Genomic DNA, 26,282 nt, shown 5'->3' on the forward strand with positions numbered 1-26,282 from the left:
ACTCCTAAGATCAAGATCTATCCTGAACTCATTGGGTATTATCGTATTAATAAGAACTGCTGGATGTGTCCATACTTTCTATTACCCGCAGTTTTTAGAACAGACGTTTTATCAAAGAAAGATCTAGCATTAAATGTGATAACGCCGTTTTCATGAGCTGCTGTCTGTGTTTCAGCAGGGATAGACTGGATAACTTTTCGCGTCATCGCTAGTATAATTTACGATAGGGAATGTGCGTCACAAATGTTAGCTAGGCTACTTCAAGAACAACGTAATGGCTGCTGTGAGGCCTGCCTCGCCGTAAGTTTACCTCTGTTTGTTTCTTTATCAATCGACTTCTTAAATATCAATGCCGTCTAAAGCACTTTTCATTCACTCCAGATTTATCGGCTGTTAATGTTACAGAATGTGCCTTTTTTTCAAAATTCAAAGGCAAACATCGTGGAAATACAGCAAATTGCCTCTAAATTCTAAAATGGCCGATGGAACCAATATTCCTCTCCAATAAACGGGTCATTATTTTATGACTGTTTATTCTATAAACTTAAGACTTCGTTGGTAATTTTGCTTGGGTTCTGATGAACAGTTGACTGGGTCAAATGTCCCCTGTGCAGTCACATTCTTTATCATCTTGTGACAACCTCCTCTCGTAACATCAGGGTTTTTTTTTTTATTAATCTCATGAAAAAAGATAATCCTTTAGTTTATAATAAAGATCAAGTATTTCACGACGAAGTTTACCATTCGTCAGTACCCTGTTAGCATAAGATCTTCCAGACACGTTTTTCTTATCAGGCGCAACCATGACATTGTCGGATAAACTCCGCCCACTCGTTCTATTGCCTGACGTCGGGTAGGCTATCTAAACTCTGCCCATCCAGACAATTGACAGAACCACTCGACCAGTTGATAATACTGTCGCTCAACATACCGAAGTATTACATCATTTATTTTGTCAACGGTTAGACCGATACGACAGTAACTTCTGATTGTATTGATTGAGTAGCTATAGTGTATATGATATTTCACCACTAGGCTATATTAGTATACCTGGTAGGCTGTAGCTGTCCCAAACATTGCAAACTGTTATGTATCTTCTCTCTGACACTATCAATCATTTCAGGGCTATTCAAGTCAATGTCTGGGAACATTTTCTGAATCTGGCAAAAACAAGTGTTTAGGTGATTATTCAGATTCCTGTTATTTGCATAATGTTACTTTAACATTTTGCATATTTGCATGAAATTGTCTCTTCTAGATTTTTCCTTCTTTATCTTTGTATATCAACTTTGTGTATTTACAAAAATCAGTTTTTAATTAAAACCATTATTTTGATATCACTTTAAAGTTACCACTTGAAAATGTACTGTTGAGAAAGTTTTCACATTATGGCTAATTAAAATATCAACATTGAAAACTGTAGCCTGTAAATCTAAATAATTTTTTCTACTCCCAGAGGATTTCAAAATAACCTAGTTCAAATTGTATGAAAAGAGATGGTAGAAGCAGAAATCTACTTACATATTTCATAAGGTCATCACTGTTGCTGTCTTGTGAGGATTTCACATCAAACATCTCAATGCCTGTTCTGGTAATTTTCTGTTGAAGAAATCAGAGAAAGGATATCAAAAACAAGTGTAAGAGTATAACTAAATGGACCCGGTGTAGCATGGTATTTTGAATCATGGTATATTGACCCCGGGGTCAAAATACCATTATGGTGAAATGACCCCGGGGTCAAAATACCATTATGGTGAAGTGAACCCCCCCATGGTAGAATGACCCCCCCTTCTCAAAGTTACTATAACATTTGAAGACATGATTTTTTTCTTCTTATTTATGATAAACTCCAAATTTGGATTAAGTTAGACCTATGGCTAGCAGCGGAAGTTTTTTTTTTTTTTTTTTTTTTTTTAATATACACTCCCCCCCATACCAATGGACCTATACACTCCCTCCCCCCCCCATACCAATGGACCTATACACTCCCCCCCCCCCCCATACCAAAAAGATCATTCAGTAACAGATCTGGGTATAACTTGTTCCTTCTTGAAGACATATGAGCACTTTTTCCTCACAAACCCATCCATCGACATGCCTCCTTCACTTGATGAGGGCATCAAAGTGTGTACAATCAATCAAGAAATTTAAGGGAAGAAAAGAGTGATTGCTAAGTTATAAAACTTATTCCCTGTGAGAATTTTAAATACTCACGTTTATAACAGGTAATTCCACTGTGCTATGATTTCCTGAATGGTCTGATCCCTTCATAGGTGTAGAATGTGCCTTCAGTGAATCAATGAAGCCCTCCTCGTCTTCAACATCTAATTTTTCCATATTCATCAAAAATTACCATCTACATTAAATCAGTTCTAAATTCTACATTTCTAAAATTGAAATAACTATTATAATAAGAAAATTATTCAAAAACAAATATTTGCAAATCAAATATTAAATTTCCTTCTGAAACTTCAAGAATGCTATTCTCATTCAATGCTTTAAAGATTCCACTTCCAGCAGCATGTTATATATGTTGTTTCCGTATATGTCTGTTCTTTTTCTTTTCTTTGGATTATTTGAAAAATTTGATTTTAATATCTGGTAATTTTATTCAGTTTTACTTTTTCTTGGACACCTTTTCCTGAATAAATATAAGCCCACAGAAGGTTTTTTTTGTAGTGTTGTAAAACAAGTTCTTCTTCAATAACTTAATTCTTTTTCAAGGTCTTCTAGGAGAGCCATCATTCAATGCCACTTAAGGACACATTTTTCAAAACCTTTGGGATACATGAAATGGTACCCCTATCATTTCACACCAGCCAAGTATTTGTTCCTTCAAATAACAAAATTATCTCTCTTACCCTGATGCCCCTTAGCAGCCATCCTGTTTGAAGGCCCTTCTAAAGCTGACTCTCCTGAGACAACTGTCTCCTTATTCAGAGATTCAACAGCCATTTCGTCTTCAGTCAAGATTTCTACCTTTTCAAGACTGTCTTTACGTTTTCTGACATCAGACCTGAAAATAAATAAAATATTATCTATTGTTGTGTAAGGATAGTTATAGTGAATCAAGATATCTAACATTTCACCACTAGCACTCCCCCTCTAGGAGGTGATGGTCAAGAGCTGAGATAACGGAAAATCTACCACTAAGCCCAATATCTCAGGAGTCTCACTTGTTAAAAGTTGTCAAACATTCTACCACAAGCCTGATCTTCCATCTCACAGCTGTTGCATTGAAAACTATAGACACCAAGGAGAACCTACATATGAAATTGAAGAGATCCCTTACAAACTTTCTGAGAAATGGTGATAACAATAATTGTTTATAGATCTAGAGGGATATGGGTGGACAGATGGATGGGCAGACAGATGGAATGACAGAAGGATGGGCAAGCATGGAAGGACAGAGAAATGGACAGACAGATAAAAGGACAGAGGGAAGGACAGAGGCTTGGTTGGATAGAGGGATGGGCAGACATTGAAGGACAGAGAGATGGAATGACAGAGGGATGGGCAAGCATGGAAGGACAGAGGGATGGGCAGACAGATGGAATGACAGAGGGATGGGCAAGCATGGAAGGACAGAGAATTGGACGGACAGATGAAATGACAGATGGAAGGACAGAGGGATGGGCAGACAGATGGAATGACAGAGGGATCAGCAAGCATGGAAGGACAGAGAATTGGACGGACAGATAAAATGACAGATGAAAGGACAGAGGGATGGACAGAAAGATGGTAGGACAGACAAAGAGATGGAAGGACAGATGGAAGGACAGAGGGATAGGCAGGCATGGAAGGACAGAGGGATGGATAAACAGATGGAAGGACAGAGGGAAGGACAGATGGAAGGACAGAGAGGTGGACAGTGGGATGGACAGACAGATGGAAGGACAGAGGGATAGACGACCAGATAAAAGGACAGATGAAAGGACATATGAATGGACAGACAGATGAAAGGACAGAGAGATGGACGGACAGGTGGAAGGACAGGTGGAAGGACAGAGGGATAGACAGAGAGATGAAAGGACTGACAGATGGAGGGACAGAGAGATGGACAGACAGATAGAAGGACAAATGGAAGGACAGAGGGATGGACAAAGGTACTGACAGAGGGATGGGTATACATGGAAGGACAGAGATGGACAGACAGATGGAAGGGTGGACAGAGGGATGGGTAGACAGAGGGATGTGTAGACAGAGGGATGGACAGGCATGGAAGGACAGAGGGATGGACAGACAGATGGAAGGACAGAGGGAGACAGACAGTTGGTAGGACATTCAGATGGATGGACAGATGGAAGACAGATTGAAGGACAGAGGGATGGACAGAGGGATAGACAGAGGGATGGGCAGACATGGAAGGACTGAAATGGACAGACAGATGGAAGGACAGAGGGATGGGCAGACATGGAAGGACAGAGAGATGGGCAGACACGGAAGGACAGAGAAATGGACAGACAGATAAAAGGACAGATTGAAGGACAGAGGGATGGGCAGAGGGATGGGCAGTCATGGAAGGACAGTCAGATGGAAGGACAGAGGGATGGACAGACAGATGGAAGGACAGAGGGATGACAGACAGATGGAAGGAAAGAAGGATGGGCAAGCATGGAAGGACAGAGGGATCCTTCGAGTGTAACCAGAGCCTAGAAGACCTAGAACTACCCTCATCATGATAAACACTCATTTACCTGGCATGCTGTGTGCCTAGAAGAGCCTAGAAGACCAAGAACTACCCTCATCATGATAAACACTCATTTACCTGGCATGCTGTGTGCGTTCTAAATATTTCAATCGGTTTTGTATTTTCTTTCTGATGAAATTCATCTTCTCAGATCTGTTTAAGTCAATGCCTGGGCACATTTTCTTAATCTGAAAACAGCACATTTAAAAAGAAATATACAAGGATTATAAATGATATTAAAACTGCACATATAAAGACATATACAGGAAAAATAAATGATATGTCACATTGTGTTAAGATAGATGCAATAGAAAATTATATGATTCAAGTAGTAAAAACTTAGTGGTATATAGCACCATGATAGATGAACATTTTACCATATAATTACTTAAGCTTCTTAATTACAAGACACTATAAATACCGAACCCAGGATTTCACAGCAGGTATCTATTTGTCCTCCAAGGAATGGCATAAATCTAGAAAAGACTACCGCGGTAGTGTTCTCTACGCTTGATTTCCAATCAACTAGAACTCACCAGAGTGGACGACTACAATGTTTTTCCTGCCTATATATTTGTGGCCGAAATACGGAACCATTCCCAATTGTATTTATTGTTATTTTTTTCCCAAATCTATGTCTAAATTTCCCAAATTAGTGAGTTAATGCCTATTTTGTGTGACGAAACAAAAAAAATCCGGAAATCCCAAGTCTTAACGTCGTATTTTAGTATACATTCTTACACTTGATTCTTAGAGAAGGATAATTGTTTATTCTACCTTTTCACAATTTCCATAAACACCATTAAAAAATTTCATTTCATACTTTTATCGCACAAAATTACCCAATTTCCACCAGGTGGCAATTTGCCAAAATGTCCAGGAAAAACACTGGACTAAGATGTAAAACTCCTGCTGTACAAAAGTAATAACTCCATTAATTGGGAACATTGCAGAATCCTATATAGTTTACTACTAAACTCTCCTTTATGTCAAGATTCTGTGTACAAAATCTTATCAAAATCTGTCAAAAAGTTTAGGAGGTGTTTATCGGACAAAGTTTTGTCTACAGGCGGACGGACGGACAGAAGGACAGACCACGGACGAAAGCAATTTGAATGGCCCACAATCTGGTGATGGTGGGCTAACAAAGGACAGAACATAAACAAAGGACAGAACATAAACAAAGGACAGAACATAAACAAAGGACAGAACATAAACAAAGGACAGAACATAAACAAAGGACAGAACATAAACAAAGGACAGAACATAAACAAAGGACAGAACATAAACAAAGGACAGAACATAAACAAAGGACAGAACATAAACAAAGGACAGAACAAAACAAAGGACAAAAACATAAACAAAGGACAGAACATAAACAAAGGACAGAACATAAACAAAGGACAGAACAAAACAAAGGACAGAACATAAACAAAGGACAGAACATAAACAAAAACAGAACAAAGGACAGAACATAAAACAAAGACAGAACATAAACAAAGACAGAACAAAAAAACAGAACATAAACAAAACAGAACATAAACAAAGGACAGAACATAAACAAAGGACAGAACAGAAACAAAGGACAGAACAGAAACAAAGGACAGAACAGAAACAAAGGACGTAATAAAATCAAAGGACAGAACATAAACAAAGGACAGAACAGAAACAAAGGACAGAACAGAAACAAAGGACAGAACATAAACAAAGGACAGAACATAAACAAAGGACAGAACATAAACAAAGGACAGAACATAAACAAAGGACAGAACATAAACAAAACATAAATCAAAGGACAGAACATAAACAAAGGACAGAACATAAACAAAGGACAGAACATAAACAAAGGACAGAACATAAACAAAGGACAGAACATAAACAAAGGACAGAACATAAACAAAGGACAGAACATAAACAAAGGACAGAACATAAACAAAGGACAGAACATAAACAAAGGACAGAACATAAACAAAGGACAGAACATAAACAAAGGACAGAACATAAACATAACACAAAGGACAGAACATAAACAAAGGACAGAACATAAACAAAGGACAGAACATAAACAAAGGACAGAACATAAACAAAGGACAGAACATAAACAAAGGACAGAACATAAACAAAGGACAGAACATAAACAAAGGACAGAACATAAACAAAGGACAGAACATAAACAAAGGACAGAACATAAACAAAGGACAGAACATAAACAAAGGACAGAAAACATAAACAAAGGACAGAACATAAACAAAGGACAGAACATAAACAAAGGACAGAACATAAACAAAGGACAGAACATAAACAAAGGACAGAACATAAACAAAGGACAGAACATAAACAAAGGACAGAACATAAACAAAGGACAGAACATAAACAAAGGACAGAACATAAACAAAGGACAGAACATAAACAAAGGACAGAACATAAACAAAGGACAGAACATAAACAAAGGACAGAACATAAACAAAGGACAGAACATAAACAAAGGACAGAACATAAACAAAGGACAGAACATAAACAAAGGACAGAACATAAACAAAGGACAGAACATAAACAAAGGACAGAACATAAACAAAGGACAGAACATAAACAAAGGACAGAACATAAACAAAGGACAGAACATAAACAAAGGACAGAACATAAACAAAGGACACAGAACATAAACAAAGGACAGAACATAAACAAATTTAAAGGACAGAACATAAACAAAGGACAGAACATAAACAAAGGAACAGAACAACAAGGACAGAACAAACAAAGGAAAACATAAACAAAGGAACAGAACATAAACAAAGGACAGAACATAAAAAAAACAAAGAAAAAAGGACAGAACATAACAAAGGACAGAACATAAACAAAGGACAGAACAAAGAACAGAAATAACAAAGACAGAACATAAACAAAGGACAGAACATAAAAAAGGACAGAACATAAACAAAGAACAGAACATAAACAAAGGACAGAACATAAACAAAAGACAAAGACAAAGAAACATAAACAAAGGACAGAACATAAACAAAGGACAGAACAAGAAGAACATAACAGGACAGAACATAAACAAAGGACAGAACATAAACAAAGGACAGAACATAAACAAAGGACAGAACATAAACAAAGGACAGAACATAAACAAAGGACAGAACATAAACAAAAACAGAACATAAACAAAGGACAGAACATAAACAAAGGACAGAACATAAACAAAGGACAGAACATAAACAAAGGACAGAACATAAACAAAGGACAGAACATAAACAAAGGACAGAACATAAACAAAGGACAGAACATAAACAAAGGACAGAACAGAACAAAACAACAAAGACAGAACATAAACAAAGGACAAAATAAACAAAGGACAGAACATAAACAAAGGACAGAACATAAACAAAGGACAGAACATAAACAGAAAACAACAAAACATAAACAAAGGACAGAACATAAACAAAGGACAGAACATAAACAAAGGAAAGAACATAAACAAAGGAAAGAACATAAACAAAAGACAGAACATAAACAAAAAATGAAAACCAGAATCATGCAGTGACAAACCACAATCAATGTCAGAACATAATAAATGCTTACATGCACCATGAGTTCATCAAATTTGTTTCCTTCCATGGATTCAACCCCAATTTCTTTCATTCCGGTTCTGATAACTCTCTGCCAACAAATTGTAGAAAATATACATCAATATATATTTATATAAATAGCTGTAATTTTAAATTAGTAATTAACAAATGTAATCTACTAAAACTGCAGCTTAGTTTAATTTGTTATTACAAAATAAGTATGAAACTACCAGTAAGTACATAAAAGCATTAATCATGATCATGATCGAGGTTTTACACAAATATTGCAATGATTTTCATAGTTTTTATCTTCCTAACTTCATATGTATACATAATGTAAATAGTATTTAGACGCAGGATTATATGCATCTTGCAATTGGATTTAGATTCGGATATATGAATTTTTTATACCTGCATGTTTCAGATTATAATAAATACTTTTAAAACAGTAAAAAGTGCTCACAACTCTACATATATGTATTAGGACTTTGCATTAAAATGAAGATAATTACATTTCAAGAAGCTTAAACCAGAAAAGAATTCACTTTAAAGGTTGTTCTATAATAAAAGGTGCACATACATTAAGGAAAATTGGATCTTCATGATAGTCATCTACTTCAAGTTCCTTCTCCTCCATCTTTTCTCTATATTTATGACCAGCTACGAAGCTGAAGTTCTGCTGGCCAGCAGACATACAGGTGGAACATGTACAGGAGAGGAAAAAATGTAGCGGCCAGACCAGGATTCGAACCCGGGACCCTCTGAACACTAGTCGAGTGCTCGATCCAGAGCTGATGATGATCGACCCAGTCCAATCCCGCTATACAGGAATACAGCTATAGCTACTATTCCATTGTCAGGAAAGCAGGATGGAATGTTCTATTCCCAACCGCAGCTGATGGAAGGAGTTGTATAGATATATCATGGTAACCATTTTCTGTAAAAGATTTTGTTTCTAAATTTAATTCAACTCATTTTCAAATGTGGTGGACCTGCACACAGGGACCTGGCACGATTTTTTTTAACGAACAGTATACATGTACATATACATATTATAGTATCAAGGGTATGAACTCGGCGGTCAAGGAAAACGGACCTATTTGTTTAAAACCGTGATTATTTTAATAAATTGGTTCTATACAACATTGACGGATATCTTACCTTAAAAGAAATAATTTTTCTTTCCATTGAGTGCTTGATGAACAAAATTGGCCAAGTATTGACGAAGTTATGGCTTGATGAATCGGCAAATTTACGAAAAATACGCCAGGTAGACATTTCCCTGTCCGGTCGAAATGTCGTCTCGGCTCTAATGGGCACCTCAAAAACCAAGCCATAATCACAAAATCTACGCTTGTCGTGGTAAACAGTACCCATAACTGTGGTCATCCACAATCTCCTTTGGAGGTGTCATGACCCGTACTTTGTAGAAACTACATTAAAACATCGTGTAGCTCACTTACTTTAACCGTCACCGCCATGTTCATTTGTTCTTCGGAACGCTTCCCGAGTTTACCCAAAAGCACAACATTACATAATTTGCATAATGTAGTCACGATATGTAAAGTCGAGAAGCGTTCCGAGAGAAAAATGAACATGGCGGTGACGGTTAAAGTAAGTGAGCTACACGATGTTTTAATGTAGTTTCTACAAAGTACGGGTCATGACACCTCCAAAGGAGATTGTGGATGAACACAGTTATGGGTACTGTTTACCACCACAAGCGTAGATTTTGTGATTTTGGCTTGGTTTTTGAGGTACCCATTAGAGCCGAGACGACATTTCGACCGGACAGGGAAATGTCTACCTAGCATATTTTTCGTAAATTTCCCGATATATCAAGCCATAACTTCGTCAATACTTGGCCAATTTTGTTCATCAAGCACTCAATGGAAAGAAAAATTATTTCTCTTTAAGGTAAGATATCCGTCAATGTTGTATAGAACCCATTTATGAAAATAATCACGGTTTTAAAAAAATAGGTCCGTTTTTCTTGACCGCCGAGTTCATACCCTTGATACTATAACATATATATATGTATACTGTTGGTTAAAAATTTTCGTGCCAGGTCCCTGCGGACCTGCATGGCAGAAAAATATATCCTACTTGAATTATTTATCATATTGCTGTAGCAAACTTTGAATGACAAAATCAAAGATGGCCGTTGCCTGCATGCTGATGGCAATGCTATAGGTGTAACTATATGTGTGGACCAAAGGGAACATATACAGAGGTTAATTGTGATATTATTTATGGATCATGCCCATGATCCCTGAAATAATAGAAGGCTAAATCAATCATAATCAATTTTCAATATATATGAAATATAATGCCATGTATAAATACGTAACTGTAATTACTAATGCCTAAAAGTGATAATACATTGTACTTATAGTTGTAACTTAGCTGTAATGAGGATACGTTATTGCAGTTCAGTAATTATCAAATGGCTTGTTCGCCGGTACCATCTTGGGAAGAAAAAAATATTAAATACCTAGATTTTTGACAGTTATGTTGCATACATATACTTGAGGATGTGTGGGCGTGGTGCTCTTATATTTACCATTATCTCTGTGTGCATGTGGTCACAAACGTATTACTTATACCGGAAGTAAACAATATGCTAGTCGTTTGAAAATTCGCGGGAAATATGAACAATATTATTTCACTTCTTCCAAAGATTTATACTATTTAAATCTCTGCTTCTTCGTACCAAATATGTTTTTATTATATTACGCTGTGTACTAAATTTTGGGAGAGTCAACAAAGACACCTTTTGGCTTTATAATTAGGTAACATTATACACAGGCGTAAGTCGAACAACTGACCCCCCAAATTCGATGACGTGTAACCCAATGTTCTACTTTCGCTTTGAGACCGGAAGTTATCGAGGGGAAATAACTCGAGGTTTATCACAACTTCTTATGACGTTTCTCACTACTTTCGCTTTAGATACCGGAACAGCAAACGAATTTTGTGTTCGATTGCTGATCTCACCTTACCTGTGTCATGTGTGTATAACATACCCGTGCGCTTCCCCTATTCGTAAGTATTGGCCTTTAAGTATCAATACTCTGACATTGGAGTAACCTTAATTACAGGAAACTATTTTTTACTTGTTCGTATAAGACAGGCACTTGAACGTGAAGTTTTGGCAATTAAGTTAATTAGTCGATATGATATATAGATCTACATATAGAAATATTATATTAAGTTAATATGTAACGTGTGTATGTTATCAGTAATCTTTCTGATTCATTGTCAGAACCTCAAGCTCATATGATCTGACAATTCCTAGACTATATGCCTGTATCAGTCTACTCAATGCCCTTACAGAACTCTCATGATCTATAGCATATATTAAAATACAATTGACTTTGTACCTAGCAAAATTTGATTAAATTATTCACTTGTTTGTCCAATATGGATAATAACAAATCTGATAATTGGGTTGTATAATGAAGGGTTGTTGTCAATTAGGCATAATTAGATCAACAGAAGCTTTTATGAAATCAAAATTTTTGTACTGATAAATGATAACTGTTTTTCCCACAAATGTATTATGATCTAGGCGATCGAATCAGATACATGATATGGGTATACTACAGCATCAAATATACACATTCAATATTTTATGTACAACATGTTATAAATGTGTTTAGAAGAATGGGGGAAATACACATATGATTCCTGTCGAGTGACTGTGAGCTGACCATGAATCGAACCCAGGTCTCCGGTGTGAAAATCTACGGCTCTACCGAATGAGCCAAAGAAGCATGCTCCATCAGTTGAGTGACAGAGACCGTATTTAACACTATCCTGTATAAACCACACATGCAGTCCCACTCCTTATATATATATATAAATATATATATATGTACTACCCCCTGTTTTCTTGGGATTTCCTAAATCTCAACCTGAGACTCTTTTACCGACTTCCATGTGTTATTTAGTTGAGTGCCAAAGTAGAAAAATAGGAAAAATACACATATGATTCCTGTCCTGACCACTCAATCTGTCAGCTGAGTGACAGACCATACACACTCATAACCAGCAGGCTCCGAGCTAAAGTCACGGTGATTGGTGACTACAGTTTGTGTCAGTGCACAAAAGTAGTGCTTCTGTTACCAGCCCTACCCATGACCTTCTTACCTGGTACATGTATGTCATGAGGTAGCTGGTGGTCGTGAGCCGATGTCCTTAGTCAATAGGTATGTACCAATTAACATATAGCTAAGATAGGTGAAGCTCTAACCTCGACAGCAATCCTTTTATTGGTCTTGTTGCTTGGTATGAAACTGATCAAGGCAAGACTTATTCAGCCATTTCTATCTTTCAGTGCCAATATCTACTACCTAGGTGATGTAAACAGCTTGATGGTCAGTACTAAAATGTGAACAATCCTTGTTTTGATTGTTGGGTGCTTATATATAGTCAAGATTTAGGTTAAAACCTCAACTCGAGACTATTTCCCTCCTCCTGGCAAAAATTACAAGATGTTCAACTTCTTGAAAGTCGACTATCGTCAAAATGATCGTGTGTTATTTTGCTTCAAAGAGGTGTACAAGATGCACACTAGGTGAAAGATAATTACCAAAGTAACAATTTGTTGTATTCTGAAATTTAGTTTGCCCTTTTGCCAGCCATTTCAAAGTCTTGGGCCCAGATCCCAAAACAGACCAGTGTAAACAAAAACTTGTGTGTATGTTATACTTTATGAATAATAAAATCACTTATTCTTGAAAAATAATATTAATTTTTTCCATACATTTTCTTTTCAGATCAATTCCTGACTTGTTTTGTCATGCATGAGAAATATGCATTGATATTAAAGGAGAAAAGTTGACAGGAAAGAAAGAGACAAAATAAAAAAGAAATTTGTTAAATAATTCTAAAATGGATGATGTTGACAGAGGAAAACTGACTTCAAACAGAAGTTTTATGGTGAAAAATATCACTAAGACGATGACTGTGGTAGACAAACTGATGGATGAGCGTATCATAACAGATGGAATGAAACAGGACATCGAGGTTTGTATATTGTTTACATTCAAACATCAACCTGCATTTATTTAGTAATATCAGTGGACATGGTAATGTTTTCTTAATTGTAAAGTTTCTACTTATATATTTCAGAAAAAATATATTATGCATTTGTCATTGTATGTAGGGAAAGCAATAATTTGATATGACTGTACAAGAACATTGATTCAATATGTTCATTTATCACATAACTGGCTCATCGAGCCATGTCATAAGGCCATGTCATAAGTATTGTAAGACACATGTGTAATAACACTATTATGACATCACATGTAGTTTTGACATCATAATATATACATGATGTCGCATGATTGTTTCAGTATATTGACAGAAAACGTCGCATTCCAGTCGGATTTCTACTGTTTTATATAGAGATGAAATTTTAGTTTTGCTTATATTTCTTTTAATATAAGTTATGTGATGAAAATTTTTTTTTGGATAATCTGAAATATCATATCTGTTTCAAACATCAAAATTTGTAACTATGGTTAGATACATTATAACATTGTTTTATGAAGACTTGATATCACATTTATTCTGCAGGCTGAGCGTACCCCTGATGACAAAAACAGGAAACTGCTAGATATTATTCCAAGACGAGGACCTAAGGCATTTCAAGCATTCCTGAAAGCTTTGGTAGAAACTGATCACGACTTTGTGGCAGATAGGTTAAGTCCTGGTGCAGGAGACAAATACAGACCGGTGCAAACCTCCAGTGAAAAGGGCATGGTTTCTCCTGTGGAAGATAACTATTCAATTCATGAGCCTGAAATTGTCCTCCCAAAGAGTAAGATTGAATACTGATCGTTTTTCTGTTGTATTTAGTAATTTAATTAAGTCAGGTCTTTGAAACCATATTCAGAACTGGTCATTTGAGCTGACAAACATTCAGATTTGTACAAAGATTAAAATGAAAAAATAAAGGGACTCCCATAACTGTCTAGCATTGAATACATCTAACCCCTGTGACCTTCAAAGTTAAAGGGACAATTCAGTCTAAGAGAACATTAAAATTTGTACATATATCCGAAAAACCCCACTCTAATGGAAATTAGACCAGTTGGTTTTTCTGTGATATGCCAGAAAAGCCCATGGTGGTGAAATGCGTGTGTAATGTTCAAACTCGCTCGCTGTCTGCCATTACACATTGTGGTCGAACATCTTGTATGCCGAACCCTGTCCCTTGCTCGTAGAGTAATGCTACTTTTGTCTAGAACTGCTCAAATCGCTCTGACAGTAGTGTGTTTACCTTATTAGGTGAATTGTCTTGTCTAAAAAATCATTTTATCACCTCCACAGTGGTTATGTAGTTCATTTGTTTAATATGTCAATGTACATATTGTACCTGCTTAATCGTATTGATCAACGATTTATAATTACAACGATATTAATTAAAATACAAAATAATGGAATTTGTCAATATTTTATGTTATATGTTTCATAAGAAATGTACAAACTTCTTTAATTTGAATTTGATGATGGCAGTTTACTTTATTTTAGAATGGCCGACTGAAAAAGATTGTGTTACTGACTTTGAAGTAAAAAAATGTGGTCGCAATGCTGAGGAAATGTGGCGGAAGGAAAGTAATGATGTAAGTTAGAATAGTTAGCCATGCAGAGTAAACATTGGGGGATTTTTTTTTAATTTTTAGGTCATCTGAGACAAAGTATATTCTAATCACCTTTTGTCCATTGTCGTCCCTCTTATGGCGATAAACAATTTACATTTTTGACTTCTTCAAAACTGTTGAACCAAATTTCTTGAAATTTTGCAGAAACCTTTCATAGCCAAAGGTCGACCAAAATATTGAATTATATGGTCCCAGCCCCTCAGGGGCCTAAGGGGTTGGGCCAAAAAGGGGCAAATAGGCTAAAACTTCAAAAATCTCCTTCTGAAATTCCAGAAATGGTAGAATCAAATACTCTTCATAGATGGAAAGGTCATAAGGTCCTATACAAAAATTGTGAATTATATGACCCTGGGATATCACGTTTCTCTCAAGAGAGAGGGTCATGTTTACTATAGTTTATAGGAAAATTACATTTTTGAGTGTTATTTGGTCATTTGTAATCGGAAATGAGTCAAATGTTGTCAGAATTATCAGTATGAATGGCCATTGAATCCTAGCTATTAACATTTTTTTCACGACTGACCCTCAGGGGCCTGAAGGTGTGGGGCCAAAAGGGGTCAAATAGGCTAAAACTTCAAAAATCTTCTTCTGAAATCTTTATAGATGGAGAGGTTTTAACATCCTTTATAAAAATTGTGAATTTTATGACCCTGGGGTCTCAAGTTTCCCCTGGGAAAGGGGTCAAGTTTACCATAGTTTATATAGGGAAAACATATTTATGAGCATTATTTGCTCAATTTTCATAAGAAACTTTGTTAGAATTATTAAAGATGCTCCACCGCCGACAGACCATAAATGATATTCATCATTTGAACAATAATTGGTGTTTAATCGTGTATATGTATGTCTAATTAACACAAAACATAATATAAAATAATTTGTTTTGCTTTTGGTGCATGCGCAATCAGTAATTCATTCCATATAGGATATAGTGCCAGGGAATTTTTTCGGGATGCAATTAATTATTTTTTATATTTTAAACTTTAAGTAAAATTAGAAGCTCAAACTTTTCAATGGTGGTAATGGTGTGAAGTAAGTAACTTTTGTAACTGAAGAAAAATACCAAATCGTCTGCTCCTGTTTTTGATAGTGAATAAATACCATTTGTCAGCGGTGGAGCATCTTTAACCTGAGATAGTATTTTAACATCATATCAATATTTGTACTGGCCAACCTCCAGGGACCAGTGGAACAGGGCCAAAAGAGGTCAAAATGACTAAAATTTCAAAAATTCTTCTTTTAAATTCACTGATTTGATGGGACCAAATACTGTTTCTAGATTAAAAAGTCAAATTTATAAAATCACAGACAAATTTTAAAGGCCTGATGGGCCAATATTTATATATGTCTTTGTTTCATTCTGTATCTGTGTTTCATTCTTTATCCGAACTAATGGTGACCGCTAAGGCCCATATGGGCATCTTGTTATATTTGAATTATATATAATTTACATGCACTATAAGCTGTATTACTAATTGGTGCTAATTAATGAGAATTTGCTGTTATGGGTACAACTTTGCATAATTTAAGGATATGGATTTTAAAAATATTTGGGACATTTTGAAATCTAACATGTTATTGAATAATATACTGTAAAGATGGGGTTTTTGTGGGTCAAACATTTTGTTATTTTGACATCAAAATGATAAACTATTATTTAATGAATCATCTTTTTATGATATACAATGTAGCTATAAGTGTACATATAAAAACAGAGTTTATTTATGAAGTTGTTTTACTTATTTTGTTTTGACTGAATTTTCATCAGCATTCCAAAGTCCAAGGCAATTACAAAAAGGTCTCCACAAAAATCTCCTGCTCTATACTATTTACTTCATGTGATGTTGTTCTGAATTGTAATAAGGAATTAATTATGTTTTCAGTTCTATAAAATGAGAAGTAAGCCCCGGGGACGAGCCTTGATTTTTAACAACTTCGTGACAATAGACTACAGAGAAAAGGATGCGAATTCCAAGGAATGGAAAACCAAGCTTCAGATGAGAGAGGGAACAGACAGGGATGAACAGTGCCTTCGAACACTATTTGAACAGCTACATTTTGATGTAGAGGTCAGAAAAGACAGAACTGTAGAGGTGAATTTCAAATAGTTTCTGATCTTTTAGTTCTCTACAATTTTGAATTTATCAAATAAGTTAGTTATTTAATGTGCCATATGCCTCCAGACTGGAGACAATGGTACAACAAATTTTGGAACACTTTTAATAAATCTTATATTAAATACACACAAATTCTATTCATCAGATAACTGGTATTAATGGAAATAAAGATTAAAAGTAAAAACATAGAATTTATTAAATTTCTGTAAGGTGAATTCCTGCATGTCACATATCGATTATGACATCACGATTTTTTGCTTAATTACAGAATTTTCTCCTCCTACGTGTAGATGTTGTTTGTCACATCATCTTTTTAGGTCATCTGACCCAAAGGATCATGATGAACTATTCCGAATTTGCATATTACAGAGTACTTGCGGGTAGGTATTGATTGTGACGTCATGTGTTTGCGAGCGTAACGTCATACTTTTCGGAGAAAACAATGTGAATTGCGCTTACAAAATAATGACGTAACAATCGATACCTACCCGCAAGGGAGCTAACTCTGTAATATGCAAAGACGGAATAGTCACTGTGCTCTGTAGTAAACTTTTCACATTTGAAACTTCTTCTCAAGTTCTACGAGAGGGATTGAGCTGAAACTTTCCTAATATGATACTGTCATGGTCTTGACCAAATGCTGTTAACTTCAGGTCAATCTGAAATCCAAGAAATTTAAACACAGCCGCCATTTTGAAAATACATTTTGAACTTCTTCTCAAGTTCTATCAGAGCTATTTAGTTAAACTTACCTGAAATGATTCTGACATGGTCCCTGGAACCAATTTTTAGGTCACCTGAGACGAAGTCTCAAGTGACCTATTCTAATCGCCTTTTGTCCGTCGTCGTGCGTCGTGCGTCGTCCGTCGTATGTCCGTAAACAATTTACATTTTCGACTTCTTCTCCAAAACTGCTGAAGCAATTTCAATGAAATTTTGCACAAACCTTCTAAGGCATAAGGCCAATCAAAATTGTGAATTATATGGTCCCCACCCCCCAGGGGGCTGTGGGAGGGGCCAAAAGGGGTAAAATTGAGTAAAATTTCAAAAATCTTCTTCTCTACTCACAGATGTGGTAGAATCAAATACTCTTCATAGATAGAAAGGTCTTAAGGTCCTTTACAAAAATTGTGAATTATATGACCCTGGGGTCTCTAGTTTCCCCCTGGGGAGGGGGTTAAGTTTACTATACTTTATATTGAGAAAACACATTTTTGCGCATTATTTGGTGATTTGTAATAGGAAATGAGTCAAATGTTGTCAGAATTATCAGTATGAGATGGCCATTTAATCCTATTAACAAATTTTCTATGACTGACCCCCAGGGGCCTTAGGGGCGGGGTCAAAAGGGGTCAAATGGCTAAAACTTCAAAAATCTTCTTCTGAAATTCTGGAAATGGTAGAATCAAATACTTTTCATAAATAGAAAGGTCTTAAGGTCCTTTACAAAAATTGTGAATTATATGACCCTGGGATCTCCTGTTTCCCCTTGGGGAGGGAGTCAAGTTTACTATAGTTTATATAGGAAAAACACATTAATGAACATTTTAAGGTCCTTTACAAAAATTGTGAATTATATGACCCTGGGATCTCCTGTTTCCCCTTGGGGAGGGAGTCAAGTTTACTATAGTTTATATAGGAAAAACACATTAATGAACATTTTTTGCTCAATTTTCATAGGAAATGAGTCAAACTTGGTTAGAATTATTAGCCTGAGATAGCATTTTAATATCATATCCACATTGGTTCTGGCCGTCCCCTGGGGGCAGAGGGGCGGGGCTAAAAAAAGGGTCAAATAGGCTAAAACTTCAAAAATCTTCTTCTGAAATTCTGGAAATGGTAGAAACAAATACTTTTCATAAATAGAAAGGTCTTAAGGTCCTTTACAAAAATTGTGAATTATATGACCCTGGGGTCTCATATTTCCCCCTGGGGAGGGGGTCAAGTTTACTACGGTATAGTTTATATAGGGAAAACACATTTATGAGCATTTTTTGCTCAATTTTCATTGGAAACGAGTCAAACTTGGTTAGAATTATTAGCCTGAGATAGCATTTTAATATCATATCCATATTGGTCCAGGCCGACCCCCTGGGGGCAGAGGGGCGGGGCCAAAAAAGGTCAAATAGGCTAAAACTTCAAAAATATTCTTTTAAAATTCTGGAAATGGTATAATCAAATACACTTTATAGATGAAAAGGTCTTAAAGTTTGTTTATAAAAATTGTAAATTATATGACCCTGGGATCTCCTGTTTTCCCATGGGGAGGGGGTCATGTTTACTATAGTTTATATAGGAAAAACACATTAATGTGCATTTTTTGCTCAATTTTCATAGGAAATGAGTCAAATTTGGTTAGAATTATTAGCCTGAGATAGCATTTTAATATCATATCCACATTGGTCCTGGCCGACCCCCTGGGGGCAGAGGGGCGGGGCTAAAAAAGGGTCAAATAGGCTAAAACTTCAAAAATCTTCTAAAATTCTGGATATAGTAGAATCAAATAATTATAGATGGAAAGGTCTTCAGGTGTTTTATAAAAACTGTGAATTATATGACCTTGGGGTTTCACGTTACCCCCTGAGGAGGGGTCAAGTTTACTTTAGTTTATATAGGAAAAACATTTGTGAACATTATTTGCCCAATTTTCGTAGGAAATTAGTCAAACTTGATTAGAATTATTAGCCTAAGATATAGCATTTTAACATCCATATCCGTCCTCGATGACCCCCTGGGGGACCAGAGGGGCAGGACCAAACAGGGTCAAATTGATTAAAATTTCAAAAAATACCTCTAAGCTCACAGGTTTGATGGAAGCAAATACTCTTCATAGTCTAAAAAGGTCAAATTTATAAATCACTGACCAACTTCAAGACCCAGCATATAGTGTTTTTATGTCTTTAATTTGTTTTATTATTTGTTTCATTATATATTCTAACTCAGGTGACCGTTAAGGCCCATGGGCCTCTTGTTAATATTTTTCGCATTATCCGAAATCCAAGACGGTCTCAATTAATGCATCACACCATATCTACATTTATTTGTAATTCCACGGTTTCCAAGGTGGTCAAGTGACCGTTAAGGCCCTTAGGCCTCTTGTGATCATAACATCATATTTTTTAGAGAGCATTAACTTCAGCGCACAAACTTATGACCCACAAGAACAGATAACTCTGTATTAACCACAGATAGGATATGTGACATCACATAAGTGGTATCACACATGTTTCTTTGCTTCAATCAAAGGAAACACATTTTGATCTAAGATTACATGAATGATTAACAAAGAAAGATTGAATCATTTCAGCCCAATGACAATGATAATGCTGTACAGTAATCAGTTAATCATTTTATAATGATTTTTTGTTCTATTTTTAGTTCATCTTTTTAGTAAATATTGATACTTGAACTAAAACATATACCAGTAATTCAATGATGAACAACTAAAACATATACCAGTAATTCAATGATGAACAACTAAAACATATACCAGTAATTCAATGATGAACAACTAAAACATATACCAGTAATTCAATGATGAACAACTAAAACATATACCAGTAATTCAATGATGAACAACTAAAACATATACTAGTAATTCAATGATGAACAACTAAAACATATACCAGTAATTCAATGATGAACAACTAAAACATATCATTCAACTATGTTAACTAAGAACTCTTTTGCAGCCCTTCAATCGTTACATAATGAGATAAGTGTAACAGAAGAGGAGAAAATGTAGAGTCCAGACCGGGATTCGAACTCGGACCCACCAAACACTAGCCGAGTGCTCTACCGACTGAGCTACCTCTCACCGATGATCGACCCAGTTCAATCCCGCTACACCTCCTCCCTCCTTTCTCAAAGTCTTCATCCTCAAAGATATACAAGACCATTCCAAACACCGCCACCATGGGTTATTTATTTGGGCACCAATTCTGTAACAGGAGAAGAGAAAATGTAGCGGCCAGACCGAGATTCGCACCCAGGACCCTTCGATCATTATACCGAGTGCTCTTCCAACTGAGCTACCTTGGCACCGATGATCGACCCAGTCCGGTCCGGCTACATAAGATTTAATAATCATGTACATTTTGAAATTTCTTATTAAATTTTCAGTCAATCTGAACTTATTTGTCAATTTTAGAAAATGAAAGAAGACATAGAGGAAGAAAAGAAACAACCATTACACAAGGCAGCTGACTGTTTCATTGTGGTATTTCTTAGTCACGGGTCAGCGGACGGCATCTATGGGATTGATGGCAAAGTTCTCACCACAGCTGAAGTCAAGAGAAGCTTTAATAATAAAAACTTCAGCAGCATGACAAACAAACCAAAACTGATTTTTATACAAGCCTGTCGGGGAGGTAATACGTCACATCACAAGAAAACTTCTGTAATGTTTACAAAATAGTATCATTACGTTACAAAATCATCAAACACATCATCAGCATTGCACTCGGGAGTATGCCAAGTTGAAAAGAGTTGAACAGCTTTTCTATTTTCGTTTCAATACTACATTTCTGCCAAAAGATTTAGCATATTATACTGAAATAAATAAGTGTTCATTTCATGTAAGATTACATGTACATGTTTATTTGTCACATTATTCATTGCTATACTCAATCTGATTAAAATACGAATATCGATACGCAAACAGACTGTATATCGCTGTATCGTTCTAACAACCCAACCTACGTTTTTCATTATAGAAAAAGGAAATTCAAACAAAATTTATTCTGAAATATAGCATTCAAGTAAGAGCATTTCAATCAAAAGGAAGTGTTTAAAGCATCTGTGTCACCTTGATGGATTAGAAATATTGTTTCATGACAAAGAATAGCTAGGATTTGACAGAAATTAATCAACACAGATGGTGAACGAAATAAAATGTTTGGTTGTTTTTGCCAGGTTATAGAATGCTTTATCAAAATTGTCTTTTATTGTCACAATATTTAAAACACAATGGTCAACTGAATTTGAAAAAAGAGGTCCAGTATATCATCAATACGTCTCGTGTATTGTTTCAGTATATTGTCAATATGTATTGTATAGTTTTAGACCTTCCAATAGCCAGACTTAGTCATAATGTTTGCAATATCTAAATGAGTGATACAGACCTTCTTGGCTTTTCTGGTTAACTATACATTTGTATTTGGGGGATTGGAGGTGAGAGCCTTTATTAGAACCCTTTATATATTTCACAAATACTTCATCCTTGTTTTAATGTCATTCCCAGATAAATCCATACCTGTCTATCTGTGAAGGAATCAAATGAAGACTACATGTGACTAATCGGAAAATTATATATACTCTTTTTCAATAGAAAATGTTGTGATTTATTACAGGGACCTATGATTTGGGAGCTAATGTGACGGACAGTTATGATGCGGATCTGGCCGATGCAAGGAAATCGATGGGTGCCATGAATCTCAATATACCACAGCCTGAGCGGCTGGACGAAGCAGATAGTAAGGTGGAAAAGTCTCCATCTTATGCCGACATGTTTATAGCTAATGCTACAACACAGGGTGAGTAGAGGAAGCTATACTGCTGACAGGGTATGTGCCTGTAGAGTAAATGTCAAATATAAGCTTGATTTTGTAAGGGGTTCAAGAAGACAAAAGTGATAAACCATTGATTATATATGTTTGTTTCATTCAAAAGACCACTATAACCATAGGGATCAGTGTACTTATATTGGGCCAGCAGCTTTGTTCAAATAAATGACCTTGACCTTCATTCAATGTAGTTATATGTGCTATATTTTTCATACTCACAAATCAAGATAAGTTTATACCCTATATTGGGTGTGCTGGGTTGACGGGCCTCCTAAGCTTACTAAAATGAGTGAACTTGACTTTCTTCACAGTGGACAAATATATCAGACACTTACATCTTACTGAAGAGTTTCTATTATACAACAGTAACAACACCTTAATTATTAGTCGGTTTATTTAGAGTACACTCAGATTTTTGTGTTATATCTCCATAACATCAAAAATCTATTCAAGTTAATCCTTAATTAACTTTGCTACTACTAGTTCATATGACCGTTAGGGCCCTTGGGCTTCTTGTTCAATTTTACTGACCTGAGCAAATTCAATACCTATTGCTTCTGAAGATTTAAGTACAAGTATTGTTATTTCTTATTCACACTATTTTTCCTGGATTTTTTGCAGTGTTCATATATATAACTGTAAACCAGCTTTCATAGCCAGCTACTAAATTTTGCAATATCCTTCCAAAACATGTTCAAGAAGATTAACATTCACAAATATCAAAAAGCTGAATCTGAATTCCAATCAATAAAAGTGATGTATATATTAATTGGCAATTTTTTTCAAAATTTTACTTGAACCGCAAAATCTGTGCAAAAAAAGTTTGTTTACACTATACATTTCATTTACAAATTATATCATCAAAATTGTGGTTCGCAGGGGAAATTAAAGACAGTGCCCCCTGAAAATACTACGCGTTGCTATGCGTAGTAAACGAATCCCATTCATAAATCACACTTTCCATTGATCAATTTGCGTACAAATCACGTGCATGACTACAAGGGGAATAACTTGCACAGGAATTTTGTCTGTTCCATATATGGTAATTCAGTCGACCTGATACAGTTGATAAATTTATTCAAAAGAATTTATTTAAACAGAGAAAATATGTTGAATCATTATATGGTAATATAACCGATAGAACATTGATTTCATACATTTTAATGTTTATATCTTTACAGATCATGTCTCCTTTAGAAATAGGAAGTATGGATCTTGGTTCATCCAGGCCCTTGTGTATATATTCCGTAACTATGCCTGTCAGGCACATCTTCTGGATATGTTTACACTGGTAAATTATTTTACATCCAATCTCTTTTATATCAGGCAATGAAGCTATGGATGCAGACATATTGTATTCAATGTGTGGAAAAATACAATGTTTACGTTGTCTGATTCAAAACGTATTTTACATTTAAATGACAAAATCTTTGTTAAGCATTGACCCTTTCGGTTTATTTTCAGATGTTTAAATACTATTTATACATTCCTGTAGTTCAAGGAAACTTCATCAGCAATACGTATCAGAAATTTGAGGAGCAGTTATAAAGTTGAAAACCAACTCTTAACTTTGAATGAGGTTAACATCAGTAGAATTCTTTGTAGCCAATGGCCCGTGTTTACTGAATGATTTCCAAAGAAACTTTAGGTTTATAAAGTGCTTTCTTCTACTTTAGTGTAGTAAAAGCAAATTCATATAATGCTTTGAAAAATGTTACAAAAAGCAATTATCCTTTACAGGTTAATAGACTGGTATCAGAAGGCCGCGCCCTAGACAATGAGAGCAACATCGCAGTGGCTATTTCAGAGTTTACACCAACTCTCAGACATAAGTTGTTCTTCTTCCCTGGTTTGACAGAGGTGATGACTCATTCACCTGAGAACTAACTAAAGTACCCATTCTTGGTAGCAGGGAGACTTACTAAAAGCACACTGTTTCTGACCTGATATGATAAATGGTTGTATATCATTAATTGTTTCTCCAATCATTCATGGATATGTCACCAGCTTTAGCTGTGAGTGATTTCTCTGTCAACCTCTAGGGTAAACAGATTATGCATCGCTAACATTCATCAATTTTAACATGCGGTCAACAGATACATTGAAAATGCTTCTTTTAAGGCTAACATTCCTTGCTTTCTTTTGTATGTGGGCGAAAATAATCATTTCCTACCTTTGAAGTTGGACAACGAAAAACTCCATTCTTGAGGGGAATTTATGAATGTCTGACCCCTGGCAAGCTTTGGGGTGGACCCCCTGCATTGTGACTTTGTTTGATCATCTATCACTGCTTGGTAATAGTCATAAAGAAATATTTAGACATAATATATGGCCAGTAATACCTGGAAAACAAGTGAATTATCTATTGTACTTTAGAGTTTAAACATTCTTTCAGGATCTAGTCAAATAATGAGCTGGTAGCTTGAGCTAGTTTGTACTACAAAGATCAAGGGGAATTTCTGCTCGCCTGAGCTTCATAATTTTAGTTTATATTTCTAGATTAATAAAAGGCAGAATTTTTACTAACTTGACCTTGTAAAGTTGTCATACTTGGAACGATATGATTTCTACAAACTAAATATTAGCTGTGAGGCTAGCACCTTGACTTACTTTTATTTCTACATAATTTCAGAATGTGAAATGGTATATAATATGTACATGACTTGTATAAAATGTACAGGACTTGTATAAAATGTACAGGACTTGTACAGGACTTGTATAAAATGTACAGGACTTGTATAGTACAGGACTTGTATAAAATGTACAGGACTTGTATAAAATGTACAGGACTTGTACAGGACTTGTACAGGACTTGTATAAAATGTACAGGACTTGTACAGGACTTGTATAAAATGTACAGGACTTGTATAAAATGTTCTCTGAGAGGGTCTTAATTTTTACCTTTTGTTAAAGATGCTCCACCGCCGACAGAGCATAAATGATATTCATCATTTGAACAATAATTGGTATTTAATCGTGTAAATAATAGCCTAATTAACACAAAAAAATAATATGAAATAATTTATTTTGCCTTTGGTGCATGCACATTCAGTACTTCATTCCATATAGGATATAGTGGTACGGTATTTTTTCGGGATGCAATTAATTATTTTTTATATTTTTAACCTGAAGTAAAATTGAAAGCTCAAACTTTTCAAGAGTGGTAATGGTGTAAAGTAAGTAACTTTTGTAACTGAAGAAAAATACTAAATCGTCTGCTCCTGTTTTTAATAGTGAAAAAATACCATTTGTCAGCGGTGGAGCATCTTTAACATCGATAGAATTGACTTGTTACCATACCTCTTCTAAAGATTTACTGAGGTAAACACAATAGCTCAAAATCAGTGGTATGTATTCATTATATATGTATATAAGGAAAAGATACTTTTTATTATAGTATTTACATTATGTATATGATATATTGTTTAGAATACAGACATCATGATATGCAATGTTATACATCTATCTAAAGTATCAGCAATTTAAAATTCTTCCTGTTTTAATGGTAGATATTGTTATGAAATGTTAAAGCAGATCAGTTTTCTATGACTGGCTAAAACAAAAAACAAATGTGAGATTGTCTAAAGCTCTACAAAAATACTGTATAGAAGTGTATGTGTGCAAAGATGTAAAATTTGCTTTTTATGATAAATACATGTCAAAACATA

The 26,282-nt window shown here is 35.4% G+C and overlaps 2 protein-coding genes across 3 annotated transcripts in view; one reads left to right on the forward strand and one right to left on the reverse strand.

Annotated features, from left to right (window-relative positions):
- The window catches only part of LOC138308778 (uncharacterized), a 43,980-nt gene extending 33,075 nt beyond the window's left edge, over window positions 1-10,905 (reverse strand). The window contains exons 1-8 of the mRNA XM_069249797.1: window positions 10,823-10,905; window positions 8,840-9,196; window positions 8,273-8,350; window positions 4,769-4,878; window positions 2,862-3,016; window positions 2,215-2,324; window positions 1,522-1,599; window positions 1,051-1,160 (exon numbers count right to left, since the gene is read on the reverse strand). Coding sequence (XP_069105898.1) covers window positions 1,051-1,160; window positions 1,522-1,599; window positions 2,215-2,324; window positions 2,862-3,016; window positions 4,769-4,878; window positions 8,273-8,350; window positions 8,840-8,953 — 755 coding nt within the window. The 5' untranslated portion in view covers window positions 8,954-9,196; window positions 10,823-10,905. The remainder of the gene's footprint in view (window positions 1-1,050; window positions 1,161-1,521; window positions 1,600-2,214; window positions 2,325-2,861; window positions 3,017-4,768; window positions 4,879-8,272; window positions 8,351-8,839; window positions 9,197-10,822) is intronic.
- Window positions 10,906-11,159: 254 nt separating this feature from the next.
- LOC138315339 (caspase-2-like) lies at window positions 11,160-26,282 on the forward strand. Of its 2 annotated transcripts, XM_069256303.1 has the most exons (10): window positions 11,202-11,304; window positions 11,922-12,046; window positions 13,041-13,290; window positions 13,846-14,089; window positions 14,803-14,894; window positions 16,817-17,026; window positions 21,201-21,420; window positions 22,402-22,584; window positions 23,796-23,905; window positions 24,355-26,282. In XM_069256303.1, exons 3-10 carry the CDS (start codon window positions 13,156-13,158, stop codon window positions 24,499-24,501), a joined length of 1,341 nt encoding a protein of 446 aa, XP_069112404.1. In that variant the 5' UTR covers window positions 11,202-11,304; window positions 11,922-12,046; window positions 13,041-13,155; the 3' UTR covers window positions 24,502-26,282. The 2 variants fall into 2 exon arrangements, with proteins under 2 accessions (XP_069112397.1, XP_069112404.1); XM_069256296.1 differs by lacking the exon at window positions 11,922-12,046 and having other exon boundaries at window positions 11,160-11,304.

This window comes from Argopecten irradians, chromosome 1, assembly GCF_041381155.1.
Source record: "Argopecten irradians isolate NY chromosome 1, Ai_NY, whole genome shotgun sequence".
In the NCBI taxonomy this organism is placed as follows: Eukaryota; Metazoa; Mollusca; class Bivalvia; order Pectinida; family Pectinidae; genus Argopecten; species Argopecten irradians.